Source organism: Haliaeetus albicilla, chromosome 29, assembly GCF_947461875.1.
Source record: "Haliaeetus albicilla chromosome 29, bHalAlb1.1, whole genome shotgun sequence".
Taxonomy (NCBI): Eukaryota; Metazoa; Chordata; class Aves; order Accipitriformes; family Accipitridae; genus Haliaeetus; species Haliaeetus albicilla.
The window spans coordinates 6158407-6178610 of record NC_091511.1 but is presented as its reverse complement, the minus strand read 5'-3'; the positions used below and the strand labels follow the sequence as shown (position 1 = coordinate 6178610).

The window sequence follows — 20204 nt, the reverse complement described above, 5'->3', positions numbered from 1 at the left end:
ATGGTCTTCTAAATCACATGACTGCTGCTGGCCTTTCAGCTTCTCGGATAGACACAACGTGTGCCTGCTGCTGTCCCATCATATACTCAGGTGTATCGCCCTGCTCTGCACTCCTGTGAGGTGCCCCGTTGTCATGAGGAATGGACACAGGGACCTCAGTTCAAGGAAGCACATGGCACCCAGTGCTGCATCCAGGCAGTTTCCCTTGGGATGTTACTCCCAACGTGAAGTGACCTTGAGGCACTGTCTGTGCCACAAGCCTTCATGGAACTCCCAGGTATAGCTGATGGCGTTTGTGCTCACTCGGGTTCATCGCACTTCACGTACACGTTGTGCATGCTTACATCTCCTCTGGACAATGCAAACATGGACTTTTGACCTACTCATTCAGGGTCCTTCCATGGAGGGACAAAGAACCTCTCCAAGCTGGGGTGACAGGCCAGTGCTGGAAATGGTGGTTGTGAGGGGCTAGTTGAGGATGATTGCCCTGGGGCAGCTTCCCCAGGGTGTCCAGCAAAAACGGGCACAGGGCAGACCCTGCTCTGCTGGTCCTTCAGGTCTCTCACAGGAGGCCTGGCTGTGTGAGGACACTGCTGCTTGCCCCAACCCTGCACACTCACACTGCTTAGCTATACACCCTTTTTTTCAACTGGGGGCCACTTTGTTGGGCATGCTCTTGAGAGAAATTTTGGAAGAAGACCTAAGCCTTCAGGCACTGCCCTAAGGAGATCACGTTTCTTTACAGAAATGCTGTTATGGAGGCCAGCTCTGTCACCGAAGTGTCTGCTGCCTGTTCCTGCCTGTGGTCACAGGACTACCACAAAGCAGGGGGGGTGACTAATCTGCCAGAGCACTCAGGCCTTACGCCAACGCAAGGGATCAAAGAGGGTGTGGAAGTGCTGGTGCTCCCTGGCAGCGCTGCCATGCCAGGACTCTTCCTCTCCACCTATGAACACAGGGACTGTCCCTGCAGCTCCAAAAAGGCCTTGGAGGAAGCATCTCAGGGAAAAAAACCCAGCTTGCTGCAGGGCCCTTTCTTTTGTTTAAACTCACAGTGAGCACAGATCCTCATTTACACAGCCACTTGCTCAGAAAAGCAAAGCAGACAGTGAATTAGAAAGGGGATGACAACATTATTGCAAGTAAAAAGCACAACCAACAACAAAAAATACAGAAGGCAGTCTGGGCTTGCAATGGACCATAGAATGTTTTGGGTTGGAAGGGACCTTAAAGATCACCTAGTTCCAACCCTACTGCCATGGGCAGGGACACTTTCCACTAGACCAGGTTGCTCAAAGCCCCATCCAACCTGGCCTTCATCACTTCCAGGGATGGCACATCCAAAAACCTCTCTGGGCAACCTCTTCCAGCGCCTCACCACCCTCACAGTGAAGAACTTCCTTACATCTAATCTAAGTCTACCCGCTTTCAGTTTAAAGACATTACCCCTTCTCTTATCACTATATGCCCTTGGAAAAAGTCCCTCTCTGCCTTTCTTGTAGGCCCCCTTTAGGTACTGGGAGGCTGCTCGAAGGTGTCCTCAGAGCCTCTCTTCTCCAGGCTGAACAACCTCAACTCTCTCAGCCTGTCTTCACAGGAGACATGCTCCAGCCCTCTGATCATCCTCGTGGCCCTTCTCTGGACTCTCTCCAACAGGTCCATGTTCTACTTATGCTGGGGGCCCCAGAGCTGGATGCAGTACTCCAGGCGGGGTCTTACAAGTGCAGAGTAGAGGGGGAGAGTCACCTCCCTTGACTTGCTGGTCATGCTTCTTTTGATGCAGCCGTAGATAAGGTTGGCTTTCTGGGCTACGAGCGCATATTGTTGCATCATGTTGAGCTTCTTGTCAACACCCAAGTCCTTCTCTTCAGGGCTGCTCTCAATCCACTCATTGCCCAGCCTGTATTTGTGCTTGGGATTACCATGACCCACGTGCAGGACTTTACGCTTGGCCTTGTTGGACTTCAGGAGGTTTGCAAGGGCCCACCTCTCAAGCCCTGTCAAGGTCCCTCTGGACGGCATCCCTTCCCTCCAGCATGTCAACCACACCACACAGCTTGGTGTCGTTGGTAAACTTGCAGAGGGTGTGCTCAATCGCACTGTCCATGTCACCGACAAAGATGTTAAACAGTGTCAGTCCCAATACTGACCCCTGAGGAACACCACTCATCACTGCTGTCTGCTTGGACATCAAGCCTTTGACCACAACTCTTTGAGTGCGACCAGCCAGCTAATTCCTTATGCACTGAGTGCTCCGTCCGTCAAATCCATGTCCTTCCAATTCAGAGACAAGGATGTTGTGCCGGACAGTGTCAAATGCTTTGCCCAAGTCCAGGAAGATGACATCTGTTGCTCTTCCCTTATCCACCAACAATTTAAGGCCGTCCTACAAGGCCACCAAAATTATCCGGCATGATTGGCCCCTAGAGAAGCCATGTTGGCTGTCACCAATCACCTCCTTATTTTCCATGTGCCCTAGCATAGTTTCCAGGAGGATCAGCTGCATGATCTTGGGTCTTCCTTTATCTAAGTTTTTAAAAATGGGGGCTATGATTCCCCTTCTCCAGTCAGTGGCAACTTCCCTGGACTGCCACAACTTCTCAAATATGATGGATAGTGGCTTAGCCACTTCATCTGCCAGTTCCCTCAGGACCTGTGGATGCATCTCATCAAGTCTCATGGACTTGTGCACCTCCAGGTTCCTTAGATGGTCTTGATGCTGATCTTCTCCTACTGTGGGTGGTTCTTCATTCTCCCAGGTCCTGCCTTTGCCTTCTGTGACTTGCGTGGTGTGGCTGGACCACTTGCCGGTGAAAACTGAGGCAAACATGTCACTGCTTACCTCAGCTTTCTCCATGTCCTGGGTAACCTGCTCTCCCGCTCCCTTCCAGAGAGGTCCCACATTTTCCCTGGTCTTCCTTTTATCACCGACATACCTACAGAAGCATTTCTTATTGCCCTTGACATCGCTTTCTGGATTTCATTCTGTCAGGGCTTCAGCTTTCTTAACCTGATGCCTGGCTGCTCAGACAATTTCTCTGTATTCCTCCCAGTCTACCTGTCCTTGCTTCCACCCTCTGTAGGCTTCCTTTTTGTGTTTGAGTTTGTCCAGGAGCTCCTTGTTCATCCATGCAGGCCTCCCGGTGGTTTTGCCTGACTTCCTCTTTGTTGGGATGCATGGCTCCTGAGCTTGGAGGAGCTGATCCTCAACTATTAAGCAGCTTTCTTGGGCCCCTCCTCCCTCCAGGGCTTCATCCCATGCTACTCTATCAAGCAGATCCCTGAAGAGGCCAAAGCCTGCTCTCCTGAAGTCCAGGGTAGCCAGCCTGCTGTGCACCCTCCTCGCTGCCCTAAGGATCTTGAACTCCACCATTTCATGGTCACTGCAGCCAAGGATGCCCTTGAGCTTCACGTTCCCCACCAGACCCTCCTTGTTGCTGAGAACAAGGTCCAGCATAGCACCTCTCCTCATTGGCTTCTCTATCACTTGGAGAAGGCAGTTATCATCAACACATTCCAGGAACCTCCTGGATTGCTTATGCCCTGCTGTGTTGTCCCTCCAACAGATAGCAGGGTGTTTGAAGTCCCCCGTGAGGACCGGGGCTTCTAAATGTGAGGCTGCTCCTATCTGTCTAAAGAGGGCCTCATCTGCTCGGTCTTTCTGGTTGGGTGGCCTGTAGCAGACCCCCACAAGAATGTCACCTGTCTCTCCCATCCCTTTATTCCTGATCCATAAGCTCTCGGTCAGTTCCTCATCCATCCCCTGATGGACCTCGACGCATGCCAACTGGTCACTGACATTGAGGGTGACAAGCCCTCCTTGTCTCCCCTGCCTCACCTTCCTATAGAGCCTGTATCCATCCATTCCAACACTCCAGTCATAGGTGCCATCCCACAATGTCTCCATGATGCCAGGAAGATGTTGTGTTGTGATAACGTGTTGTCTGTCACATCCCACGATTTCTCCTGCCATGTCCCATAGCTTCCCATATCAAGTACAGGTGGCTTCACCCCAGGGCCTGGCCTCACCAGGGGCCCAGTCATCTGTCTGCAGCCTTCCCAGCTGGTGTCCTTCATGACCTCATGGTGCCAACCCACTTGTGGGCAATCACATTGCTATCATCAGGTAACCTCACAAGCAACAGCCCAACCATGTTGCCTTTGCCTACATCTACCCCTCTGCACTGCATGAGCTGTCATCTGTGTCTCCCTGGGGTTTGTGATGAGCTTGATGATATCACAGCATCTGCCTGCCTGCCACAAGTCAGTCATGTTACTGCAACAGAAATGGACTCACAATCCACCTCCCAGCCATGCCATCTTCACCTTCCTCTGCATCTCCCCTCTCCCAAGATCTCAGCACTGCTGGGTGGGTTTTCCGACACTCCAGGTGACAGCACTGGGCCTGCCTCAGCACCTGGCCAATTGGGTTCTTTCCAAAGAAGTGACCTCAAAATCCACCTCCCACCTACCATGCCTCTCCTTGCATCATCCTCTTCTGGAAACAGGAGTCAACTCACACCCAGCCTCCCACAACCCTGCCCCTTTACCCGCCTCTCCTCTCCCCTCCCCAGCACTGTTGTTTCTGCTGGGCAGGCAGAAACGTGCTCCCCCACCCCATGGGGACGCCAGAGCCCTGGTGGGACAGCTGGAGTGGTGGGAGGGCAGCCATGGGTGCCAAGGGCTCCTCAGGAAGGCAGGTGGAGGGTGAGGAGGTGGAGGGGAGCTCTGTGCAAAGGGGAGGCTGGTGTGCACAGAGCCTTGCCTTGGAGGAAGCCTCATGGTCACAGGTCCTCGATGACATGGCAAGTTGAAGCACCCCACAGTCTGCTGGGAGAGCAGCAGGGCTGGGCACAAGCAACCCAGAAGACTCCTGCAGGGTGTGGAAGACAGCGTTTTGACAGAGACACTCAATGAGCTGTCTAGGGCTGGTCTCTTCCTGACAGACAGGGTGGATCTGTCTGGGGATGGGAAGGAGGAGGGCAGCCATGGCTGCTACCACCATGAGATGGTGGAGAAGTAGGACAACTAGCAGAATGGCAGTGCGGGACTGCAGGAGAGCTGATTTCAGTTAGCTGAGGCTCTGCTTGGACTGTCCTGGAGGACAAAGGGGCTGTGAGTCCCTCCTGGATCTTCAGGGACAACGTCCTTCAAAGCCCAGGAAGAAGCCAGCCTCACTGCCTAATGAGCAGGGAGTCAAGCAGGGCCTGGCAAGAGATCAGCATGGACCAACAGGGACCCTCTTGACGTAGGAGGTCCAACACCAGAAGGAAGTGCAGGGAGGCTGGAGGGGGAACAGCCTGCCCAGGAGGCAGACAGACACCTGGCCTGTGTGTGCAGGGATGGAGCCAGCAAAGCCAGAGCTTGGTTGTGGCTGGAAAAGGCCATGCATGGGGAGGGCACCCAGAAGGGCTTCTCTAAATGTGTTGTCAGCACAAGGACGGCAACCGAGGGAACCCTGGTCCCAGTGGCCAGTGGGGCACGGGGATGGAGTGACAAAGCCAGTGTAAATACAGCAATTCCTCAGAACCAAGATTCTCCCTTGGGAGTCCTGCCACACAGCAGGACTGGGACCGAGATGTCAGAGCACTCAGGGCTTACACCAAGCCAGGGCTCAGCAGGAGAGTGTGGGAGTGGAAAGAGAGCAGCTCTGGGAAGACCAAGCACTGGTGCTGCCTGGCAGTGCTGCTGTGCTGAGACTCTTTTCCCCTTCCCCTCTGCACACAGGCACTGCCCTGCAGCTTCACCAAGATCTCAGAGGAAGGATCTCAGGCAAACAAGTCCCTGCAGGGTCCTTTACTGTGTTGAAATACAGAGAGAGCACTGCGCCTCATTTACACAGCCTCGGGGTCAAATTCTACAGGTAGACAGTGAATTACAAGTGGGATGTATAATAAAATTTCAATGAGCACAACATTATCACAAGAAAAACAAAGAACCCCCACCCCCACGCCCAAGAACCTGAGAAGGCAGGCTGGGTATTTAATGAGTTACATTATGAATGCTCTGTAGAAAAAAACAGGCAGTTTATTGCTTCTGAAAAGCACCCGCTCATCATTTTCCGCAGGGCATCCTTGAGGTCCTGGTTCCTCATGCTGTAGAGGAGGGGGTTCACTGCTGGAGGCACCACTGAGTACAGAACTGCCGCCACTAGATCTAGAACTGGGGAGGCGAGGGATGGGGGCTTCAGGTAGGCAAACACTGCAGTGCTGATAAACAGGGAGACCATGGCCAGGTGAGGGAGGCACGTGGAAAAGGCTTTGTACTGTCCCTGCTCAGAGGGGATCCTCAGCACGGCCCTGAAGATCTGCACATAGGAGAAAAGAATGAAAACAAAACAACCAAATGCCAAACAGACACCTAGCACAAGAAGGCCAACTTCCCTGAGGTAGGAGCGTGAGCAGGAGAGCTTGAGGATCTGGGGGATTTCACAGAAGAACTGGCCCACAGCATTACCTTGGCAGAGTGGTAGTGAAAATGTATTGGCCGTGTGCAGCACAGCGCTGAGAAACCCACTGGCCCAGGCAGCTGCTGCCATGTGGACACAAGCTCTGCTGCCCAGGAGGGTCCCGTAGTGCAGGGGTTGGCAGATGGCAACGTAGCGGTCGTAGGCCATGATGGTGAGGACACAATACTCTGCTGCGATGAAGAAGAGAAAGAAAAAGACCTGTGCAGCACATCCCCAGTAGGAGATGGCCCTGCTGTCCCACAGGGAATTGGCCATGGATTGGGGAACAGTGGTGGAGATGGAGCCCAGGTCGAGGAGGGAGAGGTTGAGGAGGAAGAAGTACATGGGGGTGTGGAGGTGGTGGTCGCAGGCTACGGCGGTGATGATGAGGCTGTTGCCCAGGAGGGCAGCCAGGTAGATGCCCAGGAAGAGCCAGAAGTGCAAGAGCTGCAGCTGTCGCGTGTCTGCAAATGGCAGGAGGAGGAACTCAGTGATGGAGCTGCTGTTGGACATTAGCTTCTTCTGGGCATGGGGCACTGTCCAAGAGGGTAAAGCCAGTGACAAGTTAGAAGAAAATTCTCTGAGCTAAACCTAATGCATTTCTCATAGAAACTCCACCAAAGCCTCCTCTCCTATTTCAGGAAGCCCTTTGGCAGGTCCCTTTCATGAGATACGCTTGGTGCTGGCTGAGGGTGCCACTAGGAGCAGCGGGCTCTGCTGTGGGGTGCAGGGGAGTCAGTCCTGACCTACAGCAGGTGGTAAATAGGAACATGGGGGAATCTTAGATTAAATCCACTTGTCATATCAAAGAGCTTTTCAGCATTGTCACTCCCAATGCAACCAAAACTGGGGATTTTGTTTTGAGTATTTGTTCTGGTTTCCACACGCCCCTTAAGGAAGTGCTTTTGGCAGGGAAAGAAGTGAATGTCCTAAAGATGGGATGTCCTGAAAGGAGAGTTTTGTCATTTGTATCACTGGGAGCCTGGGGTTTAGGAGGGGACTGGGATATTTTACTCACATGGACAAATGTCTGAAATGCACCCAAATCCCCCCTCCCCATTCCTCTCCAGTGACAAGAACAAGAGGAGCAGGGACAGGAGGACAAAAATGGATAAACACTACAGACCTGCTGCCAATGGAGGCAGGACAGGGACAGATGGTAGGGCATTTGATAATTTCTTCTCTTCAGGGCTGAAGCCACTGAGAAGGTGACTGAGTCCCCATGGCCGTAAAGGCAGAGGCTCTGCTGGGTGGGAGAAAAGACCAAGGGTTTTCTCCGCTGATGGCAGGGAGATGCCTGAACCCCCCCTCCCATGGCATTTCTGGAAGCAGCTCCCTCCTCTCACTCCCTGCCCCTGTCTCTGCTGCCTGGAGCTGTCCCTGTCAGCAGCTGCTTCTCTGTCCCCTTGTCTGATCCCTGTCCTTGCTCACAGACCCATTCCCACCCGCTGTGTGCTCAGCTCTGTCCTGCAGACCCCTCCTGGCAGCCGGGCACTGCCCAGGGACATCTCTGTGTGTGCAGGGGCTAAAGAGCACCTCAGACAAGTGCTAAGGACAACTGGGGTCCCGGTGCCTTCTCCAGAGGGGACAAATAAATTTTAATGTCACACTGCCCACCCACCCACCAGGAGGATAAAAGTTCAAAGCAAAGACTCCTTACCTTTCAGGAAAATACTGCCTTGATGTTCTTCTTGAAAGTCCCCTCGGAAATGCCCAGGGCTGAGCTGGAGCTCTGAGCAAACCTGACCCACACAGCACGCTGTCGACAGCAGAAGCGCCCTGCTCTGCCCTTCCAGGGGTCATTTCTTTCACCCACACCTTCTCCCCACACTGTCATGGGGAGTTCCCTGCACAGGCTGAGTGCTGACCCTGGCAGGCAGCAAAGTCCCTGCTCCATCACTCAGCCCCTGAAACACCAGGACCCTGCTCTGAAGGACAGCCCTGGGCACCCCTGCATGCACACCCGGCTTCACAGCCCTGCAGCTGGTGCCAGGAGAAGGCAGCCCTCATGCCCTGTCCCTCTGACAGGGCAGCAGGGAAGCCCTGCTCTGGAGCACGTCCTTCTCTTCTACACCAGAGAAATGAAGCCAGTCCTCCTGCCAGATCCCATACACTGTCAGATGTCCCAGATCCCTGCAGGAACTGAAGCTCTATTGCCCTGCACCCACAGACTTACCATGCAGAGGGCTGGGAAGATTTCTCCCGCAGTGAGCTCTCAGCATCCTCCCACTCCACACTGCCTTTAAGCTCTCTCTGCCTTGCAGGTCTCCTCTCGATGCCTGCAGGCAGTGCCCCCAGCCCTGCTCCTGGGCAGAGCTGTCTCTCTGCAGCGCTGCCCGCTTGCCATGAGCTCCCTCTGTCCCAGGAGCCCAGCCCAGCTCAGCAGCAGAGGACCAGCCCAAGGCAGCACTTGCTCTGCCCCCTCTGGGCTCCCTCCAGCTGTCCCTGGGCCTCCAGGGGAACCTGCTGGGAAACAGGCTGAAGCAATCACGGATGTTCCCTCCCGCACCTGGGGAGAGACACTGCTTTCCAGCAGGGTCATTGCTCTGCTGAGAGACAGACTTAGGTCCAAGAATCCACTTGTCTGAGAATCATACAATCACTGAGGTTGGAAAAGAATCTTACCAACAATTCCAACAATGAACCTAACACCAGCTAGTCCACCAGTAAACTGTGTCCTAAACACAGTGTCTTTTAAATACCTCCAAGGAGGGTGACTCAGCCACTTCCCTGGGCAGCCTCTTTCTTCTCCCATCATTGGGCAGGACACACAGACACTGACAGGCAGGGATCTCCTTTAGCCCTGCTGAGGGAAGGGAGCCAGCGGAGTCCATGGAGGCACCTCATGCTGGGTCTGTAGTCCTGGGGCTGGAAGGGGACTCAGCTCCCTCCCATGCCCACCACAATCCCACAGGAGGTAGGATTCCTCTTGCCTCAGTGCAGGTCTGCATTAAATAGGCACCTGCATGTCAGCTCCTTGTCTCAACTCCCATGCTAACGAATGGTGATGGAGGCCAGGAGTGTGGTGTTCAGATGCAAATGTCTGGTGACATTGGAGGTGCCAGAGGTGGTCAAAGAGGTGTGCGGGTAATAGAGACAGATCCAAGATATGTGCAGGCAGATATAGAGGCAGGACAAAATCTGAGCACCTCTTTATGGTGGCTCCTGGGAATTTCCTTTGGCCAAGTGAAATGACAGCTGATGCCCAAATCTAGGGCAATGGAACCTGTCCCTCCTCATGATGTTCAGGGTGGCCTATAGAGGCATTCATCTGATGGTATGTATTCATGTGCCATAGGGAGAGCTCAGTCTTTCTTTTCCTCTTCTCCATCTGTTGGATTTACTAGGTCTTGGCTGACAATATTGGCAGTTGTCTCATGTTCAGCCCCACCTTGGGTTACAAAATTCAGAGCATCTACTCAATTCGGTGTTCAGATCTAGGCCCACAAAGCTACAGGAGATGCCAGGGCTGGCTTGGGAATCACAGGGCCTATACGAAAAAGCAATTCTCCTTCAGGGAGGGTGTGTGACAGTTCCCCCAGATGGCATCTCGGTAAATATGATTTGGTGCTTTTGTGCCATTGGCAGTTGCCATCAGTCAGAGGCACCAGTCATCAGATGCCATCAGAGAGGCAAATTCTGTCCCTTCTTCTACCCATTAGCTGCAGACATTGCATGATCACAAAATACATCACACCTGGGTCCTTTCTCACTTCCTTGAATATCTAACCAAGGAGCAGCCCAAGCCATTTACCAGTGTTCCTGGGTACATCTTGCCTTCAAAGACAGCATCCTCCAAGCACAGCCATGGTTCATATCAAAACTCAGCTGAAACTCAAAAGGCAATTCAAGGGCACGAAGATGAGCTGTTGCTACTTCAGGAACAGTTAAAGAAGAAAGAAAGATACTACGGGACCACTATTAAATTAATTGATAATAGGAGTAGACAGATCTGAGACTGCCAATGTCATCTTTGCCTCAGTTACCACCAGCAAGGTCTCCCAGGCCTTTGTGCTTTGAGGCAGGACTCTGGAAGGGAAAGGGGAACAACCAGTGGTGGATGAGGATCACACCAGGGCTTACCTAGCAAACTACACCCTTACCAGTCCATGGGAGCAGAGGGGCTGCAATCAAGGGTACTGAGGAGGTGCTGGTCTATTGTGATCCCAGTAAGGAAGGCACTCAGACTCTGTGAGGCATCATTTAAAATGCTCTTCCTTAGGTCTAGCGCTATAAGAAGAGAATTGTACAGATAATCTTATGTCCCTTTAGATGGCTGGAACCCCAGGTCGTGTAGCATGGATGTAGAAGAATGAGGAGGGTGGATGCCCCCTGTATGAAGGGGAAGCTTGGATTTATGGGGGTCCTCTCTGTGACAGTCAACAGGTTGGGTTAGCTTTTGTCACTGAGGATCAGAGGAGTCAGTAAGAGTGACATTGTGCTGGCAGTTACAAACTACCTGATGATGGGAGAGGAAACAGAAAAGGTCTTTTGTCAGCGGCCAAGGAAGTCTCCATGTTAATGGTCAGGTGCCTATGGGGGATTGGAAGTGCCCTGGCATTCACCGGCCAGGCAAAGCAACAGGGTGCCAACAGCCTGAAGGATCTTGGGACAACTTCTTAACAGAGCTGCTAGGCGGACCAACGACGGTGATGCTCACCTGGACCTGACCCTGGCCCACAAGGAAAAGCTGGTCAGGATGTGATCACCAGTGTCAGCCTTGGCTGTCATGACCATGAAACAGTGGGGTCTCAGACACCAAAGGGCAGTGAGGGAGCCCAGCAGCAGAGCACAGACTCTGGACTCAGGAGGAGTAGTCTTTGACTTCTAGAGGTGGTGCCATGGGAAGCAGCTCTGAAGGGTGAAGGAGCATGAGCAAATCTGACAGGCCTGACAGGACAGCCTCCTCCAAGCACAAGAATGATCTCTCCAAGTACCCATGCAAAGAAACATTCCCCTCAGGAGAGAGCTCTTGCCATTAAATGATAACAGTCAGGAATGAGAGAAAAAACAATGCTCTAAAAACTTCATTCCAGAGGTTACACACTATTAATTAAGAGCTACCTTGTCAAGTAAGACTGAATGACAGGAATGAAATGAATAAATGTATCAACATCAAAAAGAGCTGTGGTACAATAGGCCACTCTGAGGGAGTCAGGATCAGGTCAAGGCTTTGCGTTTCAAGAAAGGAACACCAAATACATGTCACTAAATTAATTCCTGGAGCCTTGCAAAAGCACTCAGACCTCCAAGAGCATAGAGGTGCCTCAGGGAAGTCCTCGCCTCACACATCTTGAGGTGTTTCCTCAACTGGTGTTTCTCAGATCCATGAATGACGAATGTAGAAACATGGTCATTACCTGAGGAAAGCCTTGAGAGCTTCTTAACTTGTCAGTTAGTGATTAGGCAGTGATTGGAGATGTGTAGTGATGTGAGAGAGGGTGAAATCATTTGGAAGCAAGGAGATGGTTCAGGGCTTTAGCAAATCCTTACAACCATGCCTGAGCCCAGCAATGGAAAGCAGTTGATGTGTGTAGGTGGAGGAGGAGTAGGTGTGCCCTGGGAGTGTGGCTGCAGGACCCTGCACAAACCAGGGGTTACATGAGAATGTTCCATCAGGGGAGCATGCCTCAACCTGGCAGATGGGGAATGCCCATTGCTGGGGGTGGCTGAACACTGCTCCTCATGGCCCGTGAGCCGACCTTCCTGTCTTCCTCTGCTTCACTACCCACACTTGCCTGGAATTCAGGCAACATCCATGAGCCTGGAGCATGCATGAACCTCCTGGAGTGAGGTCTCCTTACTGCAGGGGAAGTGAGAACCTTTTGGGAGACACGGGCGAGTGCAGCGAGAGAGTGGAGTGTGCGTAGCAGAGAGTGTGTTACAGGCCAGAAGAGGACCTGAAGGAGCAAGTGGCAGTCATGCTACTGTGGAATAGTTCAAGTTCTGATTTTAGGGCGGCAGCAGCAGCCGGAGTAATAGCAGTGCAGTGGTGGGAAATGGATCCAATCTGGGGATGCAAACAAGTCTGGGACTGGGACATCTCAGGTGATTGAGGACTGTCAGCAGGGCTATGAAAGAGGCTGGATGAGTTGTGTGGAACTCAGAGGCATTGCCAAATCCCCAGAACACCACAGCTTTGTGTTTAAAGCAACAAAATCTACCACCAAGTTGTACACACACCCGCACTCACCCTGACCCTCAGTAGAGGCCTGAGCAATGCATGAGGGAAAGGACCTCTTCTACCAGGCCCTGGGGGTCAGGGCTTGGCCACTCTGATGATTAACAAACACCAAGGGCTTACATGTGATCAGAGCCACCAGCTCATTGCCTTTGCCACCTGCAACTAGTGTCTCCACGTTTTTTTGCCTATTTAGCCCCCAGGGACCGACACATTGACTGGTCATTCCCTGCATGGCTTTGTCAGTGTTGGCCCTCAGTGAGGCCTCCAACACCCTCAGAAACTTGGGGTTTTCTGCTGCCTTCCACTTTGTCAGAGGCTTGTTCCTGCTTTCAGTATCTGCAGTTCAGGAACTGGGCACCAGAGGGCTCCTTAACATGCAAAACACCCTAACAAGCCATGTCTCTGTGCATCACTTTCCCTAACTCTTCAAGTCCTTTGGGCCTCATTGGAGAAATTTCAGGAGTGTAGCCAAGCAGAGAAGATTGAAATGATAAGTAACAAAAAAATCAGGATCTCTTCGTTTTCTTTGTCTTGCCGCTTACAGAACACATAATCTCAGCCTTCAATTCATATTGATCCACAGCATCTGCGGATGATGTCTGAACATGTAGGAAGTGGTAAGATTGTTTCTGTCAGACAATGTATGGGAGATCATTGTCCTGTGCCCCATCGTCATCAGCGGTCCCTCACCACCACCTCCATCCATCATTTCTCTCTGTGGTCACCTGGACTTGCATCATGATTTGTCAAATCCAAGCTTTTCCCAGTAAAGTCTGTAGCTGAGTGATTCAGCTCATTTGAACAGATCCCCACTGGCTTTATTTGGAGAACCAGCTGCACACAATCACAGAAGAATGTTGCTTACCTGCCATTATTAAAAAAAAAAAAAAGGAGCAAAGAAAAACAATTCATTAAAAAATAATGTATGAAGTCCATGTTTCCTCCACTGAAGTCCACTTTCCGCTGCGTGTCACCTTAGTGGAACACTTTCAGTGAGATACTCAGGAGAACAGGTACAAACACAATGGAGGAGTTGGCTCAAGAGACCATCAAGCAGACTACTGAAAGTCAAGGCAAGCTTTAAAGCACCTGAAACTCTGAGCAGCACCTGGGTAGCTGAGAGGTGTTTGAATGGGTAGAGACCAATGAGGGGAGGAAAGCTGGATGGACACTGGGAAATGCAGACATCCAGGCAGGCTGCTGGAAAGATTTCTTTGGAAATGGTCAGTTCAAGCAGGACATGTGGAAACCCGTGAGAGAGTGGTGAGAGTCAATACACAGGATACTAGGCAGAGCAGTGTCACGGGTGTAATGGGGAAGATCAGGATATCTTCTCCTGAGCATAGTACCTGGGCTGGAAATTTCCACCTTGACATCATGGGAAAACATTGTCTGTGAAGGAGCAGTGTTTGATGCATTTCAGCTGATGCAAAATGTGCTCATTTTCTCTTTAAGAGTGGAGAACAGTTCCTGAGCTTTGCAGGCAGGGCACAGCTGTGCTTGTCCATTCAGGCCCAGAAGGTGCTCCCCATGCCAAGGCCAACGCTGGGCAGGTGAGGGGCAGTTCCTTCAGTTTATGCATGCTCTTTGCCAGGGATGGGATTCATCCTGCCTAGTTTTGATGGTGAGAAGAAGTCACCCAAATGGCATTATTTCCAGGAACACGGCCATATATCAAACACACCTTATGTGGGGCAATGACTTGGAGACACTGCAGCTGTAAGCTCCATCCCCATCAGGCAGATCTTGTCCTGGGAGCAACTCTCTCACTTCCTGCTTGGTAATGGTGCTCCCCAACCATCTGCAATACAAATGTGGGTAGCAAATGAGCTCCACCCCGAGATTTGCACAAGCTCTTGGGACTCACAAAGTGCAGGCGTGCCTCGGGGAGGTCTTCCCCTCACCAAAATGTGTTTCCTCAACTGGTAGTTTGGGGTCCATGAATGTGGAATGGAGAGACATGGTCAATACCCAGGGAGGAAAGGGCAAGTGCTGCAGAGAAACACGGTCGCTGCCTGGTGCAGGCCCAGGGAATCACCCTCCGGGGCTGCAGGTGTTGCTAAGGAAGCTGTCCCAAAGAGAGGCAGGGTCAGGTCCAGGTGAGCATCAGCATCGTTGGTCTGCCTAGCAGCTCTGTTAAGAAGTTGTCCCAAGGTCCTTCAGGCTGTTGGCAACCTGTTGCTTTGCCTGGCCGGTGAATGCCAGGGCACTGCCAGTCCCCCATAGGCACCTGACCATTAACATGGAGACTTCCTTGGCTGCTGACAAAAGACCTTTTCTGTTTCCTCTCCCATCATCAAGTAGTTTGTAACTGCCAGCACAATGTCACTCTTACTGACTCCTCTGATCCTCAGTGACAAAAGCTAACCCAACCTGTTGCCCGTCACATGGAGGACCTCCATAACTCCAAGCTTCCCCTTCATACAGGGGGCTTCCACTCTCCTCATTCTTCTACATCCATGCTACACAACCTGGGGTTCCAGCCATCTAAAGGGACATAAGATTATCTGTACACTTCTCTCCTTATAGCCCTAGACCTAAGGAAGAGCATTTTAAATGATGCCTCACAGAGTCTGAGTGCCTTCCTTACTGGGATCAGAACAGACCAGCACCTCCCCAGTACCCTTGACTGCAGCCCCTCTGCTCCCATGGACTGGTAAGGGTGTAGTTTGCTAGGTAAGCCCTGGTGTGATCCTCATCCACCACTGGTTGTTCCCCTTTCCCTTCCAGTGTCCTCCCTCAAAGCACAAAGGCCTGGGAGACCTTGGTGGCGGTAACTGAGGCAAAGACGACATTGGCAGTCTCAGATCTGTCTACTCCTATTATCAATTAATTTAATAGTGGTCCCGTAGTATCTTTCTTTCTTCTTTAACTGTTCCTGACGTAGCAACATCTCCTTTTGGTGCCCTTGAATTGCCTTTTGAGTTTCAGCTGAGTTTTGATATGAACCATGGCTGTGCTTGGAGGATGCTGTCTTTGAAGGCAAGATGTACCCAGGAACACTGGTAAATGGCTTGGGCTGTTCCTTGGTTGGATATTCAAGGAAGTGAGAAAGGACCCAGGTGTGATGTATTTTGTGATCATGCAATGTCTGCAACTAATGGGTAGAAGAAGGGACAGAATTTGCCTCTCTGATGGCATCTGATGACTGGTGCCTCTGACTGATGGCAACTGTCAATGGCACAAAAGCACCAAATCATATTTACCGAGATGCCATCTGGGGGAACTGTCACACACCCTCCCTGAAGGAGAATTGCTTTTTCGTATAGGCCCTGTGATTCCCAAGCCAGCCCTGGCATCTCCTGTAGCTTTGTGGGCCTAGATCTGAACACCGAATTAAGTAGATGCTCTGAATTTTGTAACCCAAGGTGGGGCTGAACATGAGACAACTGCCAATATTGTCAGCCAAGACCTAGTAAATCCAACAGATGGAGAAGAGGAAGAGAAAGACTGAGCTCTCCCTATGGCACATGAATACATTCCATCAGATGAATACCTCTGTAGGCCACCCTGAACATCATGAGGAGGGACAGGTTCCATTGCCTTTAATTTGGGCACCAGCTGTCATTTCACTTGGCCAAAGGAAATTCCCAGGAGCTGCTAAAAAGAGGTGCTCAGATGTTGTCCTGTCTCTATATCTGCCTGCACATATCTTGGATCTGTATCTATTACCTGCACACCTCTTTGACCACCTCTGGCACCTCCAATGTCACCAGACATTTGCATCTGAACACCTCACTCCTGGCCTCCATCAACGTTCGTTAGCATGGGAGCTGAGGCAAGGAGCAGACATGCAGGTGCCTATTTCATGCAGACCTACACTGAGGCAAGAGGGATCCCAGCTCCTGTGGGATTGTGGTGGGCATGGGAGGGAGCTGAGTCCCCTTCCAGCCCCAGGACTACAGACCCAGCATGAGATGCCTCCATGGACTCCGCTGGCTCCCTTCCCTCAGCAGGGCTAAAGGAGATCCCTGCCTGTCACTGTCTGTGTGTCCTGCCCAATGATGGCACAAGAAAGAGGCTGCCCAGGGAAGGGGTTGAGTCACCCTCCTTGGAGGTATTTAAAAGACACTGTGTTTAGGACACAGTTTACTGGTGGACTAGCTGGTGTTAGGTTCATTGTTGGAATTGTTGGTAAGGTTCTTTTCCAACCTCAGTGATTGTATGATTCTCAGACAAGTGTATTCTTGGACCTAAGTCTGTCTCTCAGCAGAGCAATGACCCTGCTGGAAAGCAGTGTCTCTCTGCAGGTGCGGGAGGGAACATCCGTGATTGCTTCAGCCTGTTTCCCAGCAGGTTCCCCTGGAGGCCCAGGGACAGCTGGAGGGAGCCCAGAGGGGGCAGAGCAAGTGCTGCCTTGGGCTGGTCCTCTGCTGCTGAGCTGGGCTGGGCTCCTGGGACAGAGGGAGCTCATGGCAAGCGGGCAGCGCTGCAGAGAGACAGCTCTGCCCAGGAGCAGGGCTGGGGGCACTGCCTGCAGGCATCGAGAGGAGACCTGCAAGGCAGAGAGAGCTTAAAGGCAGTGTGGAGTGGGAGGATGCTGAGAGCTCACTGCGGGAGAAATCTTCCCAGCCCTCTGCATGGTAAGTCTGTGGGTGCAGGGCAATAGAGCTTCAGTTCCTGCAGGGATCTCCGAAAACCGCCACAGCTGACAGTGTATGGGATCTGGCAGGAGGACTGGCTTCATTTCTCTGGTGTAGAGGAGAAGGGTGTGCTCCAGAGCAGGGCTTCCCTGCTGCCCTGTCAGAGGGACAAGGTATGAAAGCTGCCTTCTCCTGGCACCAGCTGCAGGGCTGTGAAGCCGGGTGTGCATGCAGGGGTGCCCAGGGCTGTCCTTCAGAGCAGGGTCCTGGTGTTTCAGGGGCTGAGTGATGGAGCAGGGACTTTGCTGCCTGCCAGGGTCAGCACTCAGCCTGCGCAGGGAACTCCCCATGACAGTGTGGGGAGAAGGTGTGGGTGAAAGAAATGACCCCTGGAAGGGCAGAGCAGGGTGCTGCTGCTGTCGAGAGCGTGCTGCGTGCGTCAGGTTTGCTCAGAGCTCCAGCTCAGCCCTGGGCATTTCCGAGGGGACTTTCAAGAAGAACATCAAGGCAGTATTTTCCTGAAAGGTAAGGAGTCTTTGCTTTGAACTTTTATCCTCCTGGTGGGTGGGTGGGCAGTGTGACATTAAAATTTATTTGTCCCCTCTGGAGAAGGCACCGAGACCCCAGTTGTCCTTAGCACTTGTCTGAGGTGCTCTTTAGCCCCTGCACACACAGAGATGCCCCTGGGCAGTGCCTGGCTGCCAGGAGGGGTCTGCAGGGCAGAGCTGAGCACACAGCGGGTGGGATGGGGTCTGTGAGCAGGGAGAGGAAGGAGACAAGGGGATGGAGAAGCAGCTGCTGACAGGGACAGCTCCAGGCAGCAGAGACAGGGGCAGGGAGTGAGAGAGGGAGCTGCTTCCAGAAATGCCATGAGAGGGGGGGTTCAGGCATCTCCCTGCCATCAGCGGAGAAAACCCTTGGTCTTTTCTCCCACCCAGCAGAGCCTCTGCCTTTACGGCCATGGGGACTCAGTCACCTTCTCAGTGGCTTCAGCCCTGAAGAGAAGAAATTATCAAATGCCCTACCATCTGTCCCTGTCCTGCCTCCATTGGCAGCAGGTCTGTAGTGTTTATCCATTTTTGTCCTCCTGTCCCTGCTCCTCTTGTTCTTGTCACTGGAGAGGAATGGGGAGGGGGGATTTGGGTGCATTTCAGACATTTGTCCATGTGAGTAAAATATCCCAATCCCCTCCTAAACCCCAGGCTCCCAGTGACACAAATGACAAAACTTTCCTTTCAGGACATCCCATCTTTAGGACATTCACTTCTTGCCCTGCCAAAAGCACTCCTTAATTGGTGTGTGGAAACCAGAACAAATACTCAAAACAAAATCCCCAGTTTTGGTTGCATTGGCAGTGACAATGCTGAAAAGCTATTTGACATGACAAGTGGATGTAAACTAAGATTACCCCATGTTCCCATTTACCTCTTGCTGTAGGGCAGCACTGACTCCTCAGGATCCCAAAGCAGAGCCCGCTGCTCCCAGTGGCACCCTCAGCCAGCACCAAGCACAGCTCAAGAAAGGGACCTACAAAGGTCTTTCTGAAATACGAGAGGCAGCTTTGGTGGGGTTTCTGTGACAAATGCATTATGTTTAGCTCAAAGAATTTTCTTCTAACTTGTCACTGGCTTTACCCTCTTGGACAGTGCCCCATGCCCAGAAGAAGCTAATGCCCAACAGCAGCTCCATCACTGAGTTCCTCCTCCTGGCATTTGCAGACACGTGACAGCTGCAGCTCTTGCACTTCTGGCTCTTCCTGGGCATCTACCTGGCTGCCCTCCTGGGCAATGGCCTCATCATCACCACTGTAGCCTGCGCCCACCACCTCCACACCCCCATGTACTTCTTCCTCCTCAACCTCTCCCTCCTCGACCTGGGCTCCATCTCCACCACCGTCCCCAAATCCATGGCCAATTCCCTGTGGGACAGCAGGGCCATCTCCTACTGGGGATGTGCTGCACAGGTCTTTTTCTTTGCCGTCTTCATCACAGCGGAGTATTGTGTCCTCACCATCATGGCCTACGACCGCTACGTTGCCATCTGCCAACCCCTGCACTACGGGACCCTCCTGGGCAGCAGAGCTTGTGTCCACATGGCAGCAGCTGCCTGGGCCAGTGGGTTTCTCCACGCTGTGCTGCACACGGCCAATACATTTTCACTACCACTCTGCCAAGGTAATGCTGTGGGCCAGTTCTTCTGTGAAATCCCCCAGATCCTCAAGCTCTCCTGCTCACGCTCCTACCTCAGGGAAGTTGGCCTTCTTGTGCTAGGTGTCTGTTTGGCATTTGGTTGTTTTGTTTTCATTGTTTTCTCCTATGTGCAGATCTTCAGGGCTGTGCTGAGGATCCCCTCTGAGCAGGGACGCCACAAAGCCTTTTCCACGTGCCTCCCTCACCTGGCTGTGGTCTGCCTGTTTATCAGCACTGGCACGTTTGCCTACCTGAAGTTCCCCTCCATCTTCTCCCCAGTTCTAGACCTGGTGGTGGCAGTTCTGTACTCGGTGGTGCCTCCAGCAGTGAACCCCCTCCTCTACAGCATGAGGAACCAGGAGCTCAAGGATGCCCTGAGGAAAATGATGAGCGGGTGCTTTTCAGAAGCAATTAACGCCCTGTTTTCTTCTGCAGAGCATTCATAATGGAACTCATTACAGGCTCAGCCTGTCTTCTCTGATTCTTCTTTGTGGTGGCCGTGGTGTTTTCTTTATTTTTCTAGTGATAATGTTCACAATGAAATTTTATGATTCATCCCACTTGTAATTCACTGTCTACCTGTAGAATTTGACCCCGAGGCTGTGTAAATGAGGCGCAGTGCTCTCTCTGTATTTCAACACAGTAAAGGACCCTGCAGGGACTTGTTTGCCTGAGATCCTTCCTCTGAGATCTTGGTGAAGCTGCAGGGCAGTGTCTGTGTGTGGAAGGGAAGGGGAAAAGAGTCTCAGCACAGCAGCACTGCCAGGCAGCACCAGTGCTTGGTCTTCCCAGAGCTGCTC

General features: G+C 52.2%; 1 protein-coding gene and 1 pseudogene across 1 annotated transcript; one reads left to right on the top strand and one right to left on the bottom strand.

The window, feature by feature from the left end:
* Positions 1 to 5995: 5995 nt before the first annotated feature.
* LOC138682889 (olfactory receptor 14A16-like) lies at positions 5996 to 8670 on the bottom strand. Its single transcript, XM_069774424.1, has 2 exons — positions 8625 to 8670; positions 5996 to 6984 (listed from the first exon to the last, which is right to left on the bottom strand). Exons 1-2 carry the CDS (start codon positions 8668 to 8670, stop codon positions 5996 to 5998), a joined length of 1035 nt encoding a protein of 344 aa, XP_069630525.1.
* An 8349-nt stretch (positions 8671 to 17019) lies between these two features.
* On the top strand, positions 17020 to 19850 carry LOC138682585 (olfactory receptor 14A16-like; annotated as a pseudogene).
* The last annotated feature ends 354 nt before the right edge of the window (positions 19851 to 20204 follow it).